Genomic DNA, 24,394 nt, shown 5'->3' on the forward strand with positions numbered 1-24,394 from the left:
TAACTTTTGAGGAAAGGAACCAGACAGGAGCCTGGTGTGAAAGTTCAGATACCCTTGGCTGAATGATACCTTGAGAAAATAAAAAAATAATAGGGCAATTTTTCATATATGGATCCAAATTCTGGAAATGTTAGGCTTCCTTGAGCTAATTTATGACCATGATAGAATTTTATCAATATGAATAAATGAATTAGGTCCAAAATACATCATGAAAAATAAATAGTATGGTTAGTTGAGCCATTGATTCACTTATTTATTCAATGACCATTTATTAAATTTCTTCTTTGTATTATTTCCCATGTTGATTTCTTCAAACACATAAATAAGATAACTCTCTGCTAGAACATTACATTCTTAAATGTAAAGAGAAGCACTTGCTTCATCATTATAGTGGAAATTATAACTTACACTTTTTAATTGATAGCTAGAAATAAATCAGCTTTACAAAGAGCTGTTAAGCCTAAGGTAATAGTATAGTGAGACTATTTAAACCATTCTGATTCATTTATCAAATGAAAATTTTAATAGTTGCACTATCATTTCATAATTGTAGATAATATAATGTATTAATTCATTTAGCAAGTACGTTGACATGTGGGCCCATACGTCTGACTGACTACTCAGTGTTATATTTTATTGAATTACAAATGTTGTGCAATTGAGTTAGACAATATTGCTTCCCTCACACATAATGTGCAAGTTGTAGAATGACTGACCAGGGTATCTCACCAGAACTTAGATTGAAACAAAAAAGGATGGCATCTGCAGGGGCAGAATGAGGAATTCAACTATAAGAGAGTAAATGTTAAGGCTGTGACTAAAGAAGACCTAAGTAGGCAAAGATCCAACAAAAGCAGACTGGAGTTGGCAAGTACCTTGGACCCTGATTAAAAGTCAGGTAGATCAGTCATCTAGGAAGACTTGAAACTATGCTAGAAAATTGAGACCAAAGATAAAAGATTCTGAGCAACACAATCTGGAAACTCCAGCCAAAGAACTTAGCAGCAAGGGCCCAGGTTCCGACAAGAAGTCTTAGAGCAATAGGTGTCAGTAATCAACAGTAAGAATGGGTTTTATTATTGAGTGAACCTAGAGCTCCCTAGATGTTCAGTCCAGGGCTAGAATTTTTCTCATAGCAAGAGTTTGGTGTGAAAATTCAGAAACACTTAGCTGAATGATACTTTGAGAGAATAAAGAATAATATGAAACTTCTTTATTATATAGGGATCCAAACTCCAGATATGTTAGACTTCCTTGAACTAATTTATGAGCATGATAGGGTTTTATCGATATAAGACCATAAATGCTGTCAAATTGGAATCCCTTAAAATCAAGAGGTGGGACAATCTAGTGGAGACCTTAATGTGACATTTTCACTTCGGTAGAATTAAGTATTACTGACTAGTCTTGCATCTTCCCAAGGAAAATGCATAATTTTCATTATTATTGGAAACCTGAAATAAGACATTTGATTTTAAATGTGAAAATCTGGAAGCTTGCCCTTTAGACCCTGGGTCTGATAGCCAAATCCTGAGAGGGAAAACCCAAGAGGCTGAGTCATCTTGAATCAAAACAGCTACTGTGGATGCTGCTATGAGAATAGCAATTAGAATATAGAGCTTCCTAAATCAACATAGAAAGTGAGAGAATCACGGATCTTTTATGGACACCAAAACACACACTGATGCGAAAATCTGTTTATTTATCTTGATATAGGATTGTAGTCTACCTGAGTTTTCATAGAAATTTCTATCTTACCCAAATGTTACCTTCTGAAATTCCATGATCTTTAAAACAAAATAGAATCCTAGTTTTTTATTTAGGTTGATAAAAAGAGGCAGAGGTAGAGTTGGCTTTCAATCCACATATTGTTAAATAAGTGAACTTTCATTAATGATATATGTGTGATTACCAACAGATAAATTTCAACTTGTTCTGCCATCGTGAGCATGGAAGAATAGTAAAGTTTGAACAAACAATAGGTAAAGAGATAATACTATGTGAAAATCAAAGAACAAGATTTCCAAAAAAAAGAAAGAAAGAAAAAGAAATCTAAAGAAAAGGGGTAAAATTACAAATGGGCTTTCAGACAAGCTGTAAGTACTCCAGGCAATGAAGGATGATTGAAGACTTGAATTAAAAACAGATTCAACCAACAAGAAACATATTTTGTAAGGAAGGACAGATGTAATGGCTTGAGGGGAAGAAAGGAAGTAAGCAATGGAGCAGGGAACATGAAAGAGTGACTCAGCTATGCAGTCACAGAAAGGTGATCAAGAGAAGATGAGGTTAGAAAGTACAAAATGAACAGAGATTGACTTTGCAAGTCAAGCAGGAAATTTCAAATTAATTTCAGGGTTCACTTAGACATTGTGAAATGGTAGCTGATCCATAATTAACCCTATCCTCTTCTTTAGATTCTGGAGGTGGGAAGAAGGAAAGTTTGCAAGGAAGTGAACAGGGAGAAATTCAAAAGAAATTAACAGCTGTCTACACATAAGAAAGCCCCAGTAGGAAAAGATTTCAAGCAGGAGACAACTCATCAATCACCCAGCTTAGTACCATCCCCATCCGTATGCAAAGTACTGCGCTGTGGAAGAATGGCCTTAGCTCCACTTCTTACAACAGCATCTCATGCAAGCTCTTGGCTTCTTTGAGCAAAAGGATCTTTAACTATAAAGGGAAATTAATGACATATATTAAACAGAATATTAGCAGGACTAAATCTAATAAATTGTGGTAAATTGCTATGTTAATGATATTCCTCATTATTGAAAAAATAGGAGCAGACATTTATTTTAGAGTGTTTTTAATCAGGAGACGAAGCTACTTAGAGCAGTGGTCTTATGCCCCCAAAGAGAATTGTGAGGGAGCAGGGAGTCACCCAAGGCAATCCAGCTAGGGAGCCCATAATTTCAAGATACTTGGCTATACTGCCTTAGTCCCTGATTTCAGGGAATTTGCGATCTGGTTTAGGGGACTACATGTGGAATGCTCAATAATAAGACAACAAAAAGACATTATCATAAAGGAACCCATGACTCCATATTAGATGAGTTTTAGAGACAGGGAGGTTTGTGCTGGAATGTTCTTAGAACACCTCCTAGAAGAGAAAAGACTTGAACTATGCTTATGAGGATTATTTGAATTGGATAATAAGAATGAGGAATAAGAATAGAAGAAAAAAGCAAAATAATGAGGCTAAAAACTTAAAAGCACAAATATCCAGAGTACTGTACCCATTTATATTAAAGAGTTAACTAAAAAATGTAACAGAAATTTTAAATGCTGCTTACATTTCATTGAAACGAAAGAAATTGGCTACGAATGATAATGTAGTTCCAACACAGAGGCTATAACTCTGACAACAATTCATTATTTATTATTTGAGGGATGGCTGAAATAAATAACTATGTGATACACTTACCAGAGACCAAAAATCAATGAAAGAAAATAGAAGCCAAAATAAACACAAATATAATTTTGCTAAAGGAAGTATTTTTTATTTAGACAAAAATAATATATCAGGAAATAACCTAGTTTAAAATTATTACTCCCTGACTTTTATGCTTATTTCAGATTTAAGGTTTCATAAAATTATGTTGTTTCAAAAATATAATTGCTTTCATTGACCTTGAAAGAAGTTAGGAAAAGAAAAATGTGATCTTAAGAATTTTTAATGCTATTTGAAAAACTGTCAGACCTTATCACAACCTGATCTTACGAAGTATAAAAATTGCATCGTATCATCTCTACTTATTTTGTGGGAACAAAATATTCAGTATTTTGAAAACACTGAATTGAAACTCAAAGTAGAAACACACATATAGGGGCACCTGGGTGGCTCAGTGGGTTAAGGCCTCTGCTTTTGGCTCAGGTCATGATCCCAGGGTGCTGGGATCGAGCCCCGCATGGGGCTCTCTGCTCAGCAGGGAGCCTGTTTCCCCCTCTCTCTCTGCCTGCCTCTCTGCCTACTCTGTCAAATAAATAAATAAAATCTTAAAAAAAAAAAAAAGAAACACACATATAAATATGCAAGAGAAGAGGAATCTGTGCTTAAGTTAAAACTAAGCTGACAAAAGGTGCTTTCAGGGAACACAGATCTAGAACAAATTCTTGCTCTCTTCATATCTCTGCATTCCTCTTCTTTGGTCTTTTGTCTCCTGTCAGAAGTGCCAAATGTGAATGCTAAGTCTGATGTGCTGGAAGTGTGAGAATATTGTTCAGGTGGTCCTTGGGCAACTTTTGAGTAAGACCCTACCACATTATCACCAAAATATTTCTTCCATTAAAGCATTTCTTATGAAAATGCAAATAGTATCTGGCAGGAATAATGCATTCCACTACTAAAACCATGATTAACATTTCATTATCAGCTTAGCTAACTATTTACCTAGTAGGATTTATCTCCCCAGAGGATTTATTTGAGGGAACGGGAAGTTAGGGAAGATTTTGGCATGGCTTACGTATTATTTAGGATTCTTTAGTAACAAGCAATAGAAACCAAACCTTGCTGGCATAAGTCAAAAGAAAACATAAATACACGAGCAGCTTACATGTCCTAAAGGAGAGCTGAAGAACAAGGTTGGAAAAAGTGGAACCAGACAATCCCAGAAGGTCTTCTGACCCCTTGTGTCCACAACTGCTCAGATATAAACAACAGTCATTACTTCACTCAAGTGTCAATTCCCACAAGAGCAATCGATTTGCCATATTTAAGTAGCTTACCTTACTCTTGACAGCACTGGGGAAGATCAGAGGAAGCATTTGGAGGGAAGAATTTCTTTGGTTTCTGTAGGAGAAAACCAAGCACTTGGATTTCCATCATGTCAGTACTGCACACAACAAAAAAGCTCATTTGAAAAGAACAAATCAGAGCGCCATTAGGAAAGGGAATAGAATCTGGGCAGCCAAAAAAATCAAACATCAAATGGCTACAATACAGTCTTTATGAACAGTTCCCAAGTGAAGCAGCTGTGGACACCAAAAGGCAGTGTCCCAGAAAGAAATTACAGCTTTAAATGCACATTGATTCAACACATAAAACACAAGTTATTAAAACAACTCATCAGTTACTGTTTGAGCAACAGCAAAAATGACTGAATATAAAACATATTAACCAGAACCAAGACCCAGTAAAAATGTTATGTCAAATAAAAATAACAGCATTAACAAGAAATTTAACGGCTAGACTGAAAAACACAGTCGGAGAAGAGCACAGGTCCTGGAGTAACCCTGAATAAGACTCTTAGTCTCAAATGATTCATGTAACTGTGTGTGCCACAAAAACTGTTTTCATCCCACAGACAAGTCAAAATTCTTGACAGTGGCAGATGTAACATTTACAAGTTACTGCACAAACTTGAGGTACACACGAGGTCACTCCTCTTTTATTTTTCTAATTAATGGCTTAAATCTCATACTGTCTTTTTAGTATGAAGTTCAGGATCTCCCTTTGGGCTCCTCCTTTCTCCTTTCCAAAATCCCCCTCTAGCCAGTGGAAAAGAGGCTCATTCTGTCTTCTACACGAAGCAGAGAGAAAACTGGTTCTGCCTTTGCTTCCTTCGGTGACACAGCATTCCTGTTGAAAGCTGGTTCAAGAGACTGTCAGACTGAGCATGTCCACTGATGACATGCACCCCTGTTCAGGCAGTCTCAGGTCATGAAGAGAGGATGAGCTCTCTCCTCCAGGGATAAACCCCACAGAGATTGCCCCACACTTGGTTCCCAAAATTACACAGGGTTGTTTCCATTCTTTACCACATTAAAGACTAAAGACCCAGAATTACTCTCCTTTTTTCCTCAGGATCTGGAAGTGTTTTGCTTTTAAATCCTACAAACTCAAAAGTTCAGATCACATCTTTTTTCCCCCATACAAGGAGTCTTCTCAAAAACTCTCCTTTAGGAATGAAATCTTCAGTGTCTCCTGGGCATGACCAACCCCCACCCACCCCCACTTTTAGAAGAGTCTATTTTCAGTGTCTCTCCAATATGATTCACTGGGCTATGGGAAATTCCCCAACTAGTTGTTAGATAATCATTTTTGACTTCCCAATCCTTTGAAATCAAGTTGAAGCACAATTCGCATTTTCCAACTGTAATGCCAAGGAATCCTCTTCTGGAAGCACAACATGTTAACTCATTTGTGTGAATTCTCTATTCGCTTCTCAATGTATACAGAAGAAAGTCCATGGCCTGTAAGGTCCCTACACGATCTGGCTCACACTGTTTTGAAGTTTATCTCATACCAGGCAATCCATTGCCCCAGTGACATTAGCCTTCCCTTTCTTCCGTGAATATGCCACACTCATGTCCTGCTCGTTGCCTTGGACTTGGCATGCCCTTTGAAGGCTTTCCTATGACTCTTTTTTTTTGTTTGTTTTTGGAAGAGTTTTCAGCCCTGGTTTTTATTTTTTATTTTTAATTAACATAAAACATATTATTTGTTTTAGGGGTACAGGTCTGTGATTCACCAGTCTTACACAATTCACAGTGCTCACCATAGCACATACCCTCTCCATTGTCCATCATCCAGCCACCCCATTCCTCCCGGCCCCTCCACTCCAGCAACCCTCAGCAATTGCTCTACTGGGTATTTACGCCAAAGACACAAATGTAGTGATCTGAAGGGGCACATGCATCCCAATGTTTATAGCAGCAATGTCCACAATAGCCAAACTATGGAAAGAGCCTAGATGTCCATGAGTAGACAAATGAATAAAGAAGATGTGGTATATACACACAATGGAATATTATGCAGCCATCAAAAAAGAAATCCTGGGCACCTGGGTGGCTCAGTGGGTTAAAGCCTCTGCCTTCGGCTCAGGTCATGATCTCAGGGTCCTGGGATCGAGCCCCTCATGGGGCTCTCTGCTGCTCAGTGGGGAACCTGCTTCCTCCTCTCTCTCTGCCTGCCTCTCTCCTATTTGTGATTTGTCTGTCAAATAAAAAAAAAAAAAAAGAAATCCTGCCATTTGCAATGATGTGGATGGAACTAGAGGTTATTATGTAAAGTGAAATAAGTTAATCAGAGAAAGACAATTATCATATGATCTCACTGATATATGGAATTTGAGAAACAACATAGAGGGTCATGAGGGAAGAGAGGAAAAAATGAAATGGGATGAAACTAGGGAGGGAAACAAACCATAAGAGACTCTTAATCCTGTGACTCTTCAAATGTCTAGTCTAACTTCATTTCTTGGTTTCAGTGTTACCACCTCAGAGTCCTCCTCTCAATTCCTTTGCTATAGTCTAATTCTATCAGTCAATTTATTTCTTCTGTAATATCTACCACTCATGATTTATCTTTTTTGTTTATTTTTGCCACCTCCTTCTAGAAGTGTTCTTCTTCTTGTTCATTGCTATTTGCAGTTCCTAGAAGTTCCTGAAACTAGTAGGTAATCAATAAATATTTCTCAAATAAAATGAACTAATCATACAAAGTATAGCTTTTTTTTAAGATTTTATTTATCTATTTGACAGAGATCACAAGTGGGCAGAGAGAGGGGGAAGCAGGCTCCCTGCTGAGGGGACCCAGATGCAGGACTCGATCCCAGGACCCCTGGGATCATGACCCAAGCTGAAGGCAGAGGCTTTAACCCACTGAGCCACCCAGGCGCCCCCAAAGTATAGCTTTTTTAAAATATCTGTCTCTTTATCTGTAAAGATGGAAATAACACCTGTGCTGTGAGGATCAAATAAGAAAAGAGCTTATGAAAGCTCTCTGATATGGTACCATTACAAATGTATAATTATAGCTGTACACAATATATTAGAAATAGGGAATTGATAAATCTTTAAGCAGTCACCTGCCAGGCTGTGAGCTCCTCCAGGGCAGGAACTATATCTATTCCTCTAAACACCATTTGTTCCCTGCTTAGCTCAGTGTTGTTTGCCATGTAAATGAGTATTTGTTGAATGAATGAATGAATGAATGAAGCAATAAATGAGCACAGCAACTCTTGGCCTCCAGCAAGACTTCCATCTAAAACGAATAAATTTAGTTGTAGTCCTTAGTAAAGGATTGCATCAATATTATTATGTTCTATTCTTCATTTTTTCATTCATAATAATTACTGAGTGCCTACTATGTGCCAGACACTGTGCCAGATGCTGAGGATACAATGATGAAAACAAGCAAATCAACCAACTAACAAATAATGTCCTCGCCCTCAGGGATCTCAAGGTATGAGGAGAGAGATACTAGTCAAATAATCAGAGAAATAAATGTATATAGTTACAACTAAGATAAATGCAAGGGAATGCATTTGAATTACTTACAAAATTATTATGCATAACTATTTAAACCAGATGTAATAATGTTTCTCAGACAGAACATAGATTTTGGTTATTAAGGAAAATAATTTTTGAAGAGAGAGCTGGATCCGGGAATATATTAAATAAATTTATATTTTTGGCTCAGGTTTATTAAATTAAATTAACTAAAGAATGATTCACATGTTCAATTATTTGTTTTCAGGGGAAATTTCCTCTAACTCACTTCATCTTTCATGTTTCACCCATTTCTGTTCACCTCGCCAGCCCTGCCTCTCACAATCACCAATATGTTTTCTGTATCTGTAAGCCTGATTTTTTCTCTTTTTGATTCCACATATAAAAGAGGTCCTATAGTTTGTCTTTCTCATGTCACTTAATTTCACTCAGCATAATGCCCTCAAGGTCCATCTATGCTGATGCAAATGGCAAGATTTCATTATTTTTTATTGCTGAATAATATTCCATTGTATGCACTACCACAGTGTCTTTATTCATCTATTGGTGGACACTTAGATTATTTCTATTTCTTGGTTATTGTAAATAATGTTGCAAAAAACATGAGGACACACATATCTTTTCAAGTTAGTGTCTTCATTTTCCTCAGAAAAATACCCAGAAATTGGATTGCATGATCATATAATCATTGGTAGTTCTATTTTTAGTTTTAATTTTTTGAGGAAACTCCGTATTTTTTTCCATAGTGGCAGCACCAATGTATATTCCCAAAAGAGTGCACAAGGGTTCCCCTTTTCTCCATATCTTAGGGAACATTTGTTATTTCTTGTCTTTTTCATCATAGCCATTCTAACAGATGAAAAGTGGTATTTCATTGTGATTTTGATTTGCATTTCCCTGAATAAATGATGTTGAGTATCTTTTCATGTACCTCTTGGCAATCTGTAGGTCTTCTTTAGAAAAAGTGTCTATTCAACCATTCTGCTCATTTCTAAAGTCAGATTTTTCTTTTTTTGCTATTGAGTTGAGTTCTTTATATATTTTAGGTATTAGCTTCTTATCAGATATATTGGTTGCAAATATTTACTCCCATTTAGTGGTCACCTCTTCATTTTGTTGATGGTTTCCATTGCTGTGCCGAAACTTTTGAGTATGATGTAGTTCCACTTATTTATTTTTGCCTTTGGTGTCAAATTAAAAATATCACCACAAAGATCTTTGTCAAGGAGCCTATTTTTTTTTTTTAGTTTTATGGTTTCAGGTTTTTAAGCCACTTTGAGTTAACTTTTGTGTATAGTGCAAGATAGGGATTGAGTTTCATTCTTTTGCATGTGGCACTCAAGCATTCCCAACATCATTTATTGAAGAGACTTCCTTTTCCTCATTGTATATTCTTGGATCCTTTGTCATAAATTAATTGACTATGTATGCATGGGTTTATTTCTGGGTTCTCTATTTCTAACAAAAATATCTATTTATTTCTGTTTCATCAATCTGTGTCTGTTTTTATGCCAGTACCACACTGTCTTAATTACTATAGCTTTGTAATACACTTTAAAATCAGGGCATATGAATTTTCCAGCTTTGGTCTTTCTCAAGATCACTTTGGCTGTTCAGGTTTTTTGTGGTTCCATTCAAATTTTAGGATAATTTTTTCAATTTCTTTGAAAAAAAAAATGACATTAGAATTTTGATAGTGATTGCATTGGACCTGTAGAGTGCTTTGGATAGTATGGACATAACAGTGTTGTTTCTTCCAATCCATGAGCATGATACATCTTTCCATTTATCTGTATCTTCTTCCTTTTCTTTCACTAACATTTTGTAGCTTCAATATACAGGCCTTTCCTGCCATTAGTTAAATTTATTCCTAGGTATTTCATTCTTTTTTTTTTTTTAAGAATTTATTTATGTATTTATTTGAGAGAGAGAGGGAGAATGTAAGGGGGAGGGTTAGAGGGAGAGGGTGAAGCAGACTCCTCGCTGAGCAGGGAGCCAGACTTGGGGCTCAATCTCAGGGCTCCTGGGATCATAACCTGACTCCTGAGTCAGGCAGATGCCTGACTGAGCCACCCAGGCACCCCAGTATTTCACTTTTGAGCCAACCATAAATGAGTTGTTCATTTTTCTTTGTGATAGTCTATTAGCATACAGAAACACAACAAGCTTTTTATATATTTTTATATATTTATATATATATTTATATATATATTTATATAAATATATTATATTTATATTTATATATATTTATATATATTTATATTTATATAAATATATATATTTATATATATATATATATATATAAATAACCGTCATGAGGGGTTCAGTCCGCGTGAGATGGGGAGTCACTGGTTTTGAGTGGTGGGGGGATGGGACTGAGTTGGGCTGTAGCTGATCCCGTTGACATGTACAGGTGCCCAGATGGTCAGGGTGAGGCCAGAAGCAAAGAGACCTGAGCCTGAGCTGCTCCTGGGAAGAGGCAGCAGGGCATGTGGGCCTGTGAGAGAAGGAAAGATGGACAAGCTTATAGATGGGGAAACTGAGGCGCCTGAGGGAGGATGTGATCTGTACCAGCACACAGAGAGTGAGTGGCGAGTTCCAAATAACCACCCCCGTCTCCTGCCATCTCGCCTCCCTCCTGCCAGCCTCAGCAAAGCCTCATTCCAAGGTGGGGGCCCTTGAACTCCAGGGGATGGGGCCAGGGCCACAGAAGGTCCGTCTCATGTCTTGGGCCAGGACTGACATGGATAGAGAGGTGCAAGGAGGTGTGGGGGCCCAGCAGATGGAGGCCCAGGGCTCTGAGTTCCTGGAGGAGAGTCCATGGTGGGGCAGGAGGGAGCCAGGACTTTTCTGTGCTGTCTCTGAGTCGGTTAGCCTCCTGCTGATGGAGAAGACTATCGGGGCAGGTGGGGGCCTCCAAGTCCCTTTTCCGGGCCTTCTGTCTCGGTGTTCGGGAATCCCTGGGCCATCTCCATGTCACCCGAAGCCATTCATTTTCCTTGTTTTACACACTTTCATCTGGAATAAAAGGGACCCTTTTCCAAAAAAGGAAATAAAAAAATATATATATATATAAATATATTTATATTTATATATAAATATATTTATATATAATATATTTATATTATATATATAATATATTATATATAATATATTTATATTATATATATAATATATTATATATAAATATATTTATATATAATATATTATATATATTTATATTATATTTATATTTATATATAAATATATATATAAATATATATATTTATATATATAAAAATATATATAAATAAATATAAATTTTTATATATTTTTAATATGCTTTTGCATATTAATGTTGTATCCTGCAATTTTACTGAATTCACTTATTAGTTATATAGTTTTTTGATGGCATCTTTAGGGTTTTCTATGTATAATATTATGTCATCTGCAAATAGTGAAAGTTTTACTTCTTCCACAATTTGGATGGCTTTTATTTCTTTTTGTTGTCTACTATCGCTAGGACTTCCAGTACTATGTTGATTAAAAGTGGTGAAAGTAGACATTCTTGTCTTCTTACCGATCTTGGAGAAGTTTTCAAGTTTTCAGCTTTTCACCATTGAGTATGGTTAGCTGTGGGTTTGTAATATATGACCTTTATTATTTTGAGGCACATTACCTCAATACCCACTTTGTTGAGAATGGTGTATGTGTTATATACCATTAATCAATGTGGTATATCACATTAACTGACTTGAAGATGTTGAACTATCCTCTATATTCAACCATTAAATATATGTGTTTTAGGTGAGCCTGTTGTATCCAGCATAAAGGCACAAATGTGACTTACTTTCTGAAAAAAAAAACAAAAAAAAAAAAAACAAAAAAAACTTTTCTGGAATTATGTCAATATAATTATTTTATGATATATATTTAGTCTCATTTCTATCACAGATTTGTTTTTTAACTGACAGCTAGTTTCAAAAGCCAAGATGGAGCTAGACATGGAAGAGATTTACTAAGTGTAATGCCCGTGAAAGAGAAAGGTGAGAGGGAGCAGAAAGAGGTCAGAAAAAAACTTGACTGTGAGACAAGTCTGAAACTTAAGAAAGGGGAAAGTAAGGACAGTTGAGTAGGAAGAGCCTCAGGCTAGAGTGCTACTCTGAAAACACTGTGGCTAGTCCTAAGTGGGAGCTTTAGGCAAAACTGCCCATTAGGAGAGTAACTCACTGGGCAGAAATGGCCAGGCTCTAATACTCATGCCATGCTAAGTCAGTGGCTGGAGTTGCAGAACAGAACATGTCCTTAGTCCCCCTGCTGGAGCACATCTTAAGGGTGTTACAGCTTGAGGCCAAAGGTTAACTGCATACCTCAAGGCAGGGTCACTCTTGAGTGAGTAGCTGAGTGAAAGAGCTCCATGGCTGCCACACAGATTCTATAATGTTTGATTCAAGTATAATCTACACAGTGAAGTGTATAGATACACAGTCTAACAAGCTTTAGCAAATGTACAAATCCATTTACCCCATCCCAAATAAGATACAGAATATTTCCTTCACATAGAAAAGTTCCCTCAAGCCCTTGGATCCAACCCCCCTTACTTCTGACCCCTGCTACCCACTTCCCATCAACACACACCAACCAAGGTAAGCACTGTCCTGATGTTTATTACTGTAGTTTATTTTGCTTGCTTTGAACTTCATATAAATGGAATCATAGCACATTCTCTTGTTTTGTTTCTGGCTTCTCTCATGCAATACAATGTTTTTAATATGTACACATGCTGTTGCATGGATCTTAAAATTTTTAATCCATTGTATGACTATACCACCATTTCTTCACCCGGTTTTCCTTTATAGGCATTTGGGTTGTTTCTAATTGTTGGCTATTATAAACGATGTTACTGTAAATGTTTTTGTATATAACATTTTGTAATTTTTTTGTTGACATAGGTTTTCATCAATCTTTGATATATACTTAGAAGTGGGATTGCTGAGTCCTACAGTAGAATATGATTAAATTTATGAGAAACTGCTAGTTTTCCAAAGTATTTGTATAATTTCTCACACAAACAGCTGGCTGTGTTTTGATTGGCATTTAATCTACATACCAACTTAGGGTGAACTTATATCTAAACAATATTGTCTTTCAGGCAATGAAGACCATGTCTCCCTCCATCTTCTTGGGTTTTCTTTATTTTCTTTCAGAAATGTTTCATTGTTAATGGCATAGAAGACATGTAAATCTTTATTAAATATGTTTGTAAATATTTTGTGTTTTTATGCTATTGTAAATAGTATTAAGAATTTTCAATGTTCAATTATTCATTGCTATTGCATAGAAACAAATTGATTTTTATACATTGTCCATGTAGTCTGTGAACTGCATAAAACCTCTTATAAGTTCTAACTGTTTGTTTTGGTCTATTGGTAGTTCTTGGTAGTTCACTTTGTATTTTCTATGTACACTATCAGACTGTCTTCCAAAGGTAAAAAATATTTTTTTCCCTTTCCAAACTTGATGTATTTAATTTCTTTTCTTTGATTTATTCCTGGAGCTGGTGAGGACCTCTAGTACATGAAGGAAATGGTGAGTGCAGATATCATTTCCCTTTTTCTGATTCTAGGAGCAACTGTTTAATATTTCACCATTTTCTCTTCAGTATGGATCACACTTTCTTGCTTTATTGAATGTCTTACTTTTAAAAATTCCATTCCCATCATTCAGTATAAAGGACCAGTGTTATTTATTTCCCAAACAGTATAAGTTCTTTCCTTTCTTTGGCTGTTGGGGAGAGGGGGAAGGCTGTTTATTTGGATTCTTCCTAGGTTTTGAATTGATCTGAAGCTTTAGTTAGGTTGATTTTAACCACCCTCCAATATGGAAGCTCATATGGCTCTCTGCTTAGCTAGGAAGAACTCATTCATCCTAGTACTCAGTCTGTCAAACCTTCTAGGCATCCAAGACTCTTTTGTAATTCCACAGAAAAGTATAATTTTTATTTTGTCTCAGATTTCTTGTTACCACAAATATGAAGGTCTTTTGTTATCTTTTTGCATCTTAACCATTAAGATTGTGTTTTATTATTTTCTTTGCATGCAGCCATATGTGCATATAGGTGCTTAAATCTTCATGTACTTGGAAGAGTTCAATTTTATTCTTCTTATTTTTATAGTCTCTTATTGTATACTGCTCACCATCTTTTTTTTTTTTTTTTAGTGCTTGTTTCAACTTCATCTTCATTTCTCTGATGGCTCTGCTTTTGTCTTCTGCATCTTTCTTGAAATCTGCTAGCTCAGATTTCCCCTCCTCTTTTTGTCTATTATTTACTATGTTTTCTTTCTCCTTCCATTTCTATTTGTAAACTTCCTTTATAGAAATGATTGCTTTTCCAAATCCCTATCAAATTACCATCTATTTCTTTCAAAGAAATGGAACAAATAATCCTAAAATTTATATGGAACCAGAAAAGACCCCGAGCCAGAGGAATATTGAAAAAGAAAGCCAAAGTTGGTGGCATCACAAGTCCAGACTTCAAGCGCTATTACAAAGCTGTCATCATCAAGACGGTATGGTACTGGCACAAAAACAGACACATAGATCAATGGAACAGAATAGAGAGCCCAGAAATAGACCCTCAATTCTGTGGTCAACTAATCTTCGACAAAGCAGGAAAGAATGTCCAATGGAAAAAAGACAGTCTCTTCAACAAACGGTGTTGGGAAAATTGGACAGCCACATGCAGAAGAATGTAAGTGGACCATTTCCTTACACCGTACACAAAAATAGATTCCAAATGGATCAAAGACCTCAATGTGAGAAAAGAATCCATCAAAATCCTTGAGGAGAACACAGGCAGCAACCTCTTCGACCTCAGCCTCAGCAAATTCTCCTTAGAAACATCACCAAAGGCAAGGGAAGCAAGGGCAAAATGAACGATGGAGACTTCATCAAGATCAAAAGCTTTTGCACAGCAAAGGAAACAGTCAACAAAACCAAAAGACAACTGACAAAATGGGAGAAGATATTTGCAAACAATGTATCAGATAAAGGGCTAGTATCCAAAATCTATAAAGAACTTATCAAACTCAACACCAAAAGAACAAATGTCCAATCAAGAAATGGGCAGAAGACATGAACAGACATTTCTGCAAAGAAGACATCCAGATGGCCAACAGACACATGAAAAAGTGCTCCATATCTCTCAGCATCAGGAAAATACAAATCAAAACCACAGTGAGATACCATCTCACACCAGTCAGAATGGCTAAAATTAACAAGTCAGGAAACGACAGATCTTGGAGAGGATGCAGAGAAAGGGGAACCCTCCTACACAGTTGGTGGGAATGCAAGCTGGTGCAACCACTCTGGAAAACAGTATGGAGGTTCCTCACAAAGTTGAAAATAGAGCTACTCTGCAACCCAGCAATTGCACTACTGGGTATTTACTCTAAGGATACAAATGTAGTGATCCAAAGGGGCATGCGCACCTGACTGTTTATAGCAGCAATTTCCACAATAGCCAAACCATGGAAAGAACCTAGTTGCCCATCAATAGATGAATGGATAAAGATGTGGTATGTATATATACAATGGAATACTATGCAGCCCACCAAAAGAAACAAAATCTTGCCATTTGCAACGATGTGGATGGAATTAGAGGGTATTATGCTGAGCAAAATAAGTCAATCAGAGAAAGACAATTATATGATCTCTCTGATATGAGGAATTTGAGAGACAGGGCTGGGGGTTGTGGGGGGTAGGGAAGGAAAAAATGAAACAAGATGGGATTGGGAAGGAGACAAACCCTAAGAGGCTCTTAATCTCATGAAACAAATTGAGGGTTGCTTGGTGGGGGCGGGGTAAGGATAGGGTGACTGGGTCATGGATATTGGGGAGATTATGTGCTTTGGTGAGTGCTGTGAAATGTGTAAGCCTGATGATTCACAGGCCTGTACCCCTGGGCACATAATACATTATATGTTAATTAAGGGAAAAAAAAGAAATTATTGCTTTTCCAAAGAAAACTGTTAATCACATTTTTTTTCTTTTTTCCTTTTCTTTTCTTTTTTAATGTAGACTCCATGCCCAGCTTGGAGCCCAATGCAGGGCTTGAATTCATGACCCTGAGATCAAGAGTCAGACAGTTAAAAAACTGAGCCACCCAGGTGCCCCATAACTTTTATCTTCTTTATGGCCACCTTTTGGTGATCTGTTGATAAATTCTGCACCTCTCTTCCACACACTTATCTTATAGTATCCTTGTATTGAGGTTGTGCCTAATTTCCTTTATTACTCACTATTGCATGAGTTGAATTTTCTTGGACCCAGTTACGCGGTGGAGATGCGAGGTTAGGACAGAGAAACAAAGATATCTTTCGTGATTTATAACTCAAAGATTCTTTCTTCTACTTTCTGTAAATACAACACATCATTGTTTGCAATGCTTTGTTTAGCCCCAAACCAGGTTCAACAGGGTTTTTCCACCACTTTGCTTACTCAATTTCTCAGACCCTTCCAAACAAGAGATATAACTTTTTCTTCAGGGCAGGCCCTTTATCTTCAGAAAAAGATTTTTTTCTTTAACGTGTGTGCTTTTGAGATTTGCTATTATTGGACCCATTTGCTATTTTTTTTCCACTTCTTGCCATGCAACTTTTGTCCAGGTATCAGCAGCCTTTGGTAGATCTTATATGTACTTTAAGTTGTTTATTATATTGTTGGCAGATTTTTTTTAAAAATGTTAACTTCCCTATTGCTTTTATATGATTTCTAGGACAAGGAGGAAAAAGTCCACTTGTACAACTTATTCATATTATAAGTGACCCAAAGGTATTTTGGCAAATACCTAAGTTTAGCTCCTATCTTATAAAGACTTATTGTTTTGTCTACTCTTTTGGATGACATTAAACCCAATTGTAAAAGCAGTAACTTAAAATGTTAATGACTTAAAATGTTAAGCTCTTTAATTTGTCTAATTAAATACATGTAGAATATTTCCCAATAGCTCCTATAAAGAGAAATCTTATTCAACTGCGATTACTAGAGCAATTCAGCTAATGATAAAAATACTTTGATTTCTCATCTGGAAAGTGTACTTGATAAAACAAGCATCCTAACACTTCAGAAACAGAGAAAATTGAAGGGTAGCCCCTAGCTATTCTTAGAGCTTTAGGACATGAAGAAGAATATCTAGTAGAGTTGGATGACCTGGGAGGGGGTTATAAGTATAAAGATATATTTCACTGTGAAATTAGAGTACATATTGAAGTTGCAGGCTGGCTCCTGGTGAGTTCTCTTTTGCAAACACTAGGCAGCCATCAGGACAAAGGTCACAGAAGTATTTTATGAAACCAATGACTTATGACTTTTTGTGGCTATGGAACTGATCAAGTCAGTTGTCAAATGGAGAATGAGAGCACAGGGGCATGAACCAGAAGGAGAGAAAAGTAAAGATAAAGGAAAAGGAAATAAATAAGAGTGTTCATATTTAAGGTATTAATGCTTTTTAATATTTTTTATTTTTTTAATGCATCCTTAAAATGCAGGATGATTAAAGATAATGAGGAATATTCTCTTTGTCCTCTTCCCCAACTCCACCTGGCTCTATATAATGTACTGTTCCCCAAACTTTTCCCCTCATATCTAGGAAATATCTATATCACACTAAAGAGACTGAAGAGAATTTAGGAGTATGAATTACTGAAAAAAAAAATTACCTTTCTTTTTATAAATATGATCAGAAAATTAAATTAATACAACCACTAGAGAAAATACTATTAAGTTAATATGAAGTTTCAAAATGAAGTATTTTCAAAATTTTAATGAGAAATTTGAGCTTGTTTCTCTGACCATAGTGTTTCAGTAATGGACTGTGTGTGTGAAATGGCTATACTCACTTCCTAGTCAAAATTTATGATTAAAAGAGTAGTGCTTGGGGACGCCTGGGTGGCTCAGTTGGTTGAGCGGCTGCCTTCGGCTCAGGTCATGATCCTAGCGTCCTGGGATCGAGTCCCACATCAGGCTCCGTGCTCGGCGGGGAGCCTGCTTCGCTCTCTGTCTCTGCCTGCCACTCTGTCTGCCTGTGCTCACTCTCGCTCTCTCTCTGTGATAAATAAATAAATAAAATAAAATAAATAAATAAAATAAATTAAAAAAAGTAGTGCTTGTGACAGTGTCTAAAAAATAGTAAATTTTGATTTTTTTTTACAATCAAAGTTTACAACACTTGACATTATGTTTGAAGAAGTTAACAGCTCTTTTCTTTAAAAAATCAATATTAAATCTTTTTCATGATAATTCTTGTATTTTTGTCAAATTTTTCTTATCAGGTATATCAAACTAATCATGAAGGTCTAATTTGTAGAACACATACTAGAGCAATCACCCTGCACTTAGTTTGGATGTTACAGCTGTTTTTATTATTTTAGTGACTATTATAGATACTATACCACAAAATTCTAATTTATACAAGACTAAAGTTAATCAATATATTTACCCTTTTTTACAGATAACACAACAACCTTAGATCATTAACTCCTTTTAGTTCCCTCCCAGGCTCTGTGTTTTACTATTCTTTTGTAACCCAGAAGATATTAGAGACATTATCAATTTACAAAGTCAGTATATGTTTATATTTAAACCACATATTCACCACTTTTCTTGTTCATCAGTCATTCCTCCACTTTAGGCTTCTGATTTTGGATCTTTTACCCTCTCCTGGAAGTGTTTTTTTATTCTTCTTCCTTTTTTTTTTTTTTTTTTGGTTTGGAATTCCTTCTAACTCACTGAGCCACCAAGGTGCCCAGTGGAATTCCTTCTAGTGAGTCAGTACTCAGTTGCAAACTTTCTCAGTTATTTCAATATATTCCATCATTGCTCTGGAAAGTCAGCTGTCACTCTGTTCACTCTTGAGAATAATCTTTCCCTGGCTGCTTTTAAGAGTTTTCTTTTTATTTGATGCTCTGCAAATATTCACTCTGATGTATCTCAATGTGGCTTTCTCTTTACTTACACTGCTTGGGATTCATTGGACTTCTTAAATCCATATTTTAGTGTCTTACTAGTTTCACAAAATTCTCAGCCATTACCTATTCAAATGTTGCCTCTACCTTTTTCTTTCTCCTTTCCTTCAGATGCCAGTGAAATGTATTCTAAAGTTTCTGTCTTCCATATCTCTGTATTTTTTTAGATCTTATTTTTGCTCCATTCTGGGTTTCTTTTGAACTACTTTAGTTACCAGTTTGCTTTTCAATTTTGTGTAATGTTATTAGACTACAATGGGTTTTAAGTTTTGATTATTAAAATTTTCACTTCTAGAAAGTCTGTTGGTTCTTTTACAAATATGCTTAATTGTTTTAGCTTCTAGTTCCTCACACATTTCCAAGCTCGTCTCTTACTTCTTTAAAAAGAATAAATATGAGACCCATGTCTAAAATTCTGAAGTCCTGCATGTCTATTTATACTGTCTTTTCTTTCTGTGGGCTCTCATTCATGATGCCTTGCTTTCTTCTGTGATGTGATGTTCACTGTCTTTGAACATTTACTCAAAACCTGGGATAAGGTGACTTCAAAAGAACACTTGTTTTTGGCTTCTATGACATGACTGGAGTCACTCATTTTATTTCAAACTAAGTTCATGGCTTAAGGGTTTCTGGATTCTATAAGAAAAAAGATCTGGGGGCGCCTGGGTGGCTCAGCGGGTTAAAGCCTCTGCCTTCGGCTCAGGTCATGATCCCAGGGTCCTGGGATCGAGCTCCGCATCGGGCTCTCTGCTTGGCTGGGAGCCTGCTTACTCCTCTCTCTCTCTCTGCCTGCCTCTCTGCCTACTTGTAATCTCTATCTGTCAAAAAAATAAATCTTTAAAAAAAAAAAAAAGAAAAAAGATCTGGTTTCCAGCTCTGGCTCCATGTTTTACCTTTCTCAAGTTTCTTAATAGTACTCAATCTCCATGTCCTCATCCGTAAAACAAAAATAATAACAATACTTGGTATGTACTAACAAGGTGCAAAATGCTTTGCACATAGTGATCAATTATTGACAGCTATTATCATTATGTCATTTAAAGTGAGTCTTCCCCCAATTTGCTTAATGTCATAAAGAATTAGAAATGTAGAGGTGCCTGTGTGGCTCAGTCATAAGCATCTGCCTTCGGCTCAGGTCATGATCCCAGTGTCCTGGGACTGAGCCCCTCATCGGGCTCCCTGCTCGGTAGGAACCCTGCTTTTCCCTCTCCCACTTCCCCTGCTTGTGTTCCCTCTCTTGCTGTGTCTCTCTGTGTCAAATAAATAAATAAAATCTTTAAAAAAAAAGAATTATAAATGTACAGGTCAATTTAGAGATAGGCAGGAATTAAATATCCACTAGTTAAGCACAGAACTGAGACATTTTACATTAGGAATCAATAGAGCAAAGTAGTTATCATCATGGGCCTTAAAATGAAGAGCTAGGTTAAACTCTCTTTGCAACTTGGAGTTAAGCTACTTAACCTCTTTAAGCCCTAGAAAATTAATTTGTAAAATGAGAATAGTTATACTGCTTGAGAGCTTGTTCTGAGCAATGAAATTCTAAAACGCATTTAGTATCTAAATAAAAAGTAGATATTTTTAGGTAGTAATGACCAAAATGAAACTATTTAAATTATTTTGGCAATTCTGTAAAAGTGTAAAAGCAATCTAATGAGACCCAAGTCTCCTAAACTTTCTGTGAGGCTAAGTAACTCTTTTAGAACTTTCCTGAGATTATATATAATACATATACTTAACAAATAAATGTACTAAGATGTGTTTGTGGTATTCATTCAGCATTTTTAACCTGTTACATGTTATATACCTATGGGTCCCTGAGGTATAAAGATTAATGCTTTGAATAGTTAATTATAGATGAACCAGATAATTAGTCAAATAAGTATAATGCAATGTGACTAATGGGATAGTACAGACTTAGACAAGTATTATAAGAACACAGATTTCACAGACAAGATATTTAGCAGAAAAGACATTCTGCCAACAGGAATGGGAGGTTGAGATGTATAACACAGGAAAACTTCCTGTATTTGGGAAAGAGCAATCAGAGCTAAAACAAAAGGTATGTTTTATGGAGTAAACAGAAGATGACACTTCAAAGATAATCTGAAGTCATACTGTGCAGATACATCTGCTATGTTTAGGGATATAGACTTATATTCCATAGATCCTGGGAAGCCACTGAAAGGCTAACTGGCCAAAACACAATGACAGGATCAGATTTCTACTTTTATAAGTTTAAATGACATTAGTACACAGGATGAACTCATTACAATGAAGAATAGGGGCAGTTGGTTAGAAAATTATGACAATAATCAAAACTAGAGAGAATATGCACATAAAAAACCACAATCATCAAATACTTCATTATGAAATTAAAATTTTCTCTTTTAATGCCTTGGGAGAATGCTCTTTGAATTCGGATTTGGAATAACTGCTTCTCAAATTTTCTAAAATCATTTCTAAATAGGAAAAGTACTTTGTTATTATTCACATACCATAAAAAATTTATTAGATTTACCTTAAGATTAATTTGTTGAAAAAAATGAACCTAAATTAGTTTCCTTTTGAAAATCAGAAGCAAAAAAAAATCCATTATACTATACTAAATACTATACTAAAACACTTAAAAAGGTTTTTTGTGGGTTTTTTTTTTTTTTTAAATAGAAATAGTCTTCATCTTCTCCTTTTGGAAAAGAACACTAGTCCTTTATGACTAGGGGTGGGGGTGGAAACAATAGTCAGCTAAGATTAAAACCCTATTGTAGTGAAAAGTTCAGAATCCTGACCTAACTAGTTTAAGAGAATGCCAGTAGGGCTCATCAGGAAAGGGTGACTTGGAATAAAAGCATAAAGAATTGAATCCCTAACCCTCTCCACTCCCCACCCCCATCCTGCTGCTCAAACACCCTCAGTTAAGGAGTGACCAGTTCTTTGATCTCTTCCCTTTAAAAACAACTAAATAGCTCTTGTTTTGACTCCATAATTAAATTTCTTCCTTGTGACCGGGATTTCATTTCTATATTGGTAACTGAGTTGGGTATTTATTAAGAAAACTGATAATGAAAGAGACAATTTAATATATGTTATATTTTATAATATTTTCCAAAATACCTCAATTTAAAAAATGTCATGGATGTCCCGGCTTCTTACCAGGAGTACAAGTTCTCTTTAGTAAGACAGGGTCTATGTACACAGGCAGAGTAAATTAGCTCCCGTCTCACAGCAGCTGAGAAAATGAATTGCCTAAGAAGATTAGAGTCATTTTCTTTACTTAAAGATATTCCTGACAACCCACACTGAAATTACACAAGATTAACTCCATTAACACCATTTCCCATTCTTTCAAGTAGTAGCTTTCCAGAAAGCAGCATTTAGACTGAATAGTTCAAAGCATATTTTAAGAGCAGATCTCAAAATGCTTAGAAATGCTAATATAAGTATCACTGAAGGTTTCAGGATGAGCTACTGAGAGGTCACGTAACATATTACTGGTCCTACAGCGAGCCATACGCGAAATGGAAAGATGCTTGTTCTTCTCTTTGCCATTTAGCCTGCATATCTCTTTTACAGATAACGAACATTTTGAATCAAATGTTATCTGAAAAGATATAACACTGCTAAAGCCCTCAAAAGCAGAGACATTATTTGATTTATTTTTGTCTTACCCCCTGGTACCTTATAGAGTGCCTTTAGTTTAGGGGTACTCAAATATTTGTTGATTATTGTGTCAGACATTGGGCATTGCTTGGTGGCCTATCAAAAATAGGTAAAGCACGGGTGCCTGGGTGACTCAGTGGGTTAAAGCCTCTGCCTTCGGCTCAGGTCATGATCCCAGGGTCCTGGGATTGAGCCCCGCATCAGGCTCTCTGCTCAGCGGGTAGCCTGCTTCCTCCTCTCTCTCTGCCTGCCTCTGCCTGCTTGTGATCTCTGTCTGTCAAATAAATAAATAAAATCTTTAAAAAAAAAAATAGGTAAAGCAGAAAGGCTCATGAAAAACAGACTAAGACAATATCATAAGACCTCAAGTTATCCCTAGGACAGAACCTTTCCGAATCTGAAAGCAAAACCCACTGCACAGGCACTAAAACTTTAAACTATTTGTACTAACTGCCATTAGTGCCATTAAACACATAATATATGAACTTCCTTCTGATAATATGCTGGCATGAGCCACCAGAAGATCCATTCTGAAAATAATGCCATCCTAATCCACTAATTCCCTTACCTTACCGACTCTTTGAGCCTTAAGTATTCTTTAGGGCATTTTTAAAAAAATTTTATTTACTTTTTTAAAGATTTTTATTTATTTATTTGAGAGAGAGACAGGGAGAGTGAGAGAGAGCATGAGCTGGGGAGGAAGGGGAGAGGAAGAGGCAGACTCCCCGATGAGCAGGGAGCCCTATGCGGGACTTGATTCCATGACTCTGGGATCATGACCTAAGCCGAAGGCAGACACTTAACCAACTGAGCGACCCCGGAGCGCCTTCTTCAAGGTTTTTAATTGCAAAATTAATACACAAATATATTCTTACTTAAAAATCCAAACACTTCAGAGGTAAATTGAGGAAAAAAATGAGAAGTCCCATTTTCCTCACTTCCATATCTTCCTCCAACCTCTTTTTCTATACTTACATTAATGCAAGGAAACTTCACTGTTAACCTGGGGCTTCATTTTTTTTTTTTTTTTGGTCTCCTAAAGGTAGTTCCCAAGTGGAAAATACTGAAACAATGACCTAGATAGTTCTTAAAGATCTTAATTTGAATGAATTTCTCAATTCCCAGATTTAGAAAGTTATTTCCATTTACAAAAATAAATCTAAAAGTGTGCTGAATTGTAATTATGCTAAGACAGAGTCAGATCAGATCTCAAGGGGAAGTCATTAACCATTCCAATGTAAAACTTTCATCATATAGCATAGTAGCTGACATTGAGAATTTAGGTGCTGGACACTATTGTTAGTGTTTTATGAGGTTTTCTAAAAAAGGAGCAACTCTCTCACTGTTCTTTTTCAATACTAATATTGTGCCAGGTACCACCTAAAACAACCTCCCATGACCTGCAGTAACTGTCTATCAATATGATACAAGTCCCAAAGCATTCTGGAAAATATTCCAAAATGATCTGGGAATTTCCTGATGGATCTCCTCTACTT

At 36.2% G+C, this 24,394-nt stretch overlaps 1 protein-coding gene across 1 annotated transcript in view; it reads right to left on the reverse strand.

Moving 5' to 3' along the window:
- Positions 1-4,775: 4,775 nt before the first annotated feature.
- The window catches only part of PUS7L (pseudouridine synthase 7 like), a 49,506-nt gene continuing 29,887 nt past the window's right edge, over positions 4,776-24,394 (reverse strand). Inside the window, exon 10 of the mRNA XM_046013605.1 lies at positions 4,776-4,792. Within this exon, the coding sequence (XP_045869561.1) occupies positions 4,791-4,792 (2 nt within the window). The 3' untranslated portion in view covers positions 4,776-4,790. The remainder of the gene's footprint in view (positions 4,793-24,394) is intronic.

Source organism: Meles meles, chromosome 7 (genome assembly GCF_922984935.1).
Source record: "Meles meles chromosome 7, mMelMel3.1 paternal haplotype, whole genome shotgun sequence".
In the NCBI taxonomy this organism is placed as follows: Eukaryota; Metazoa; Chordata; class Mammalia; order Carnivora; family Mustelidae; genus Meles; species Meles meles.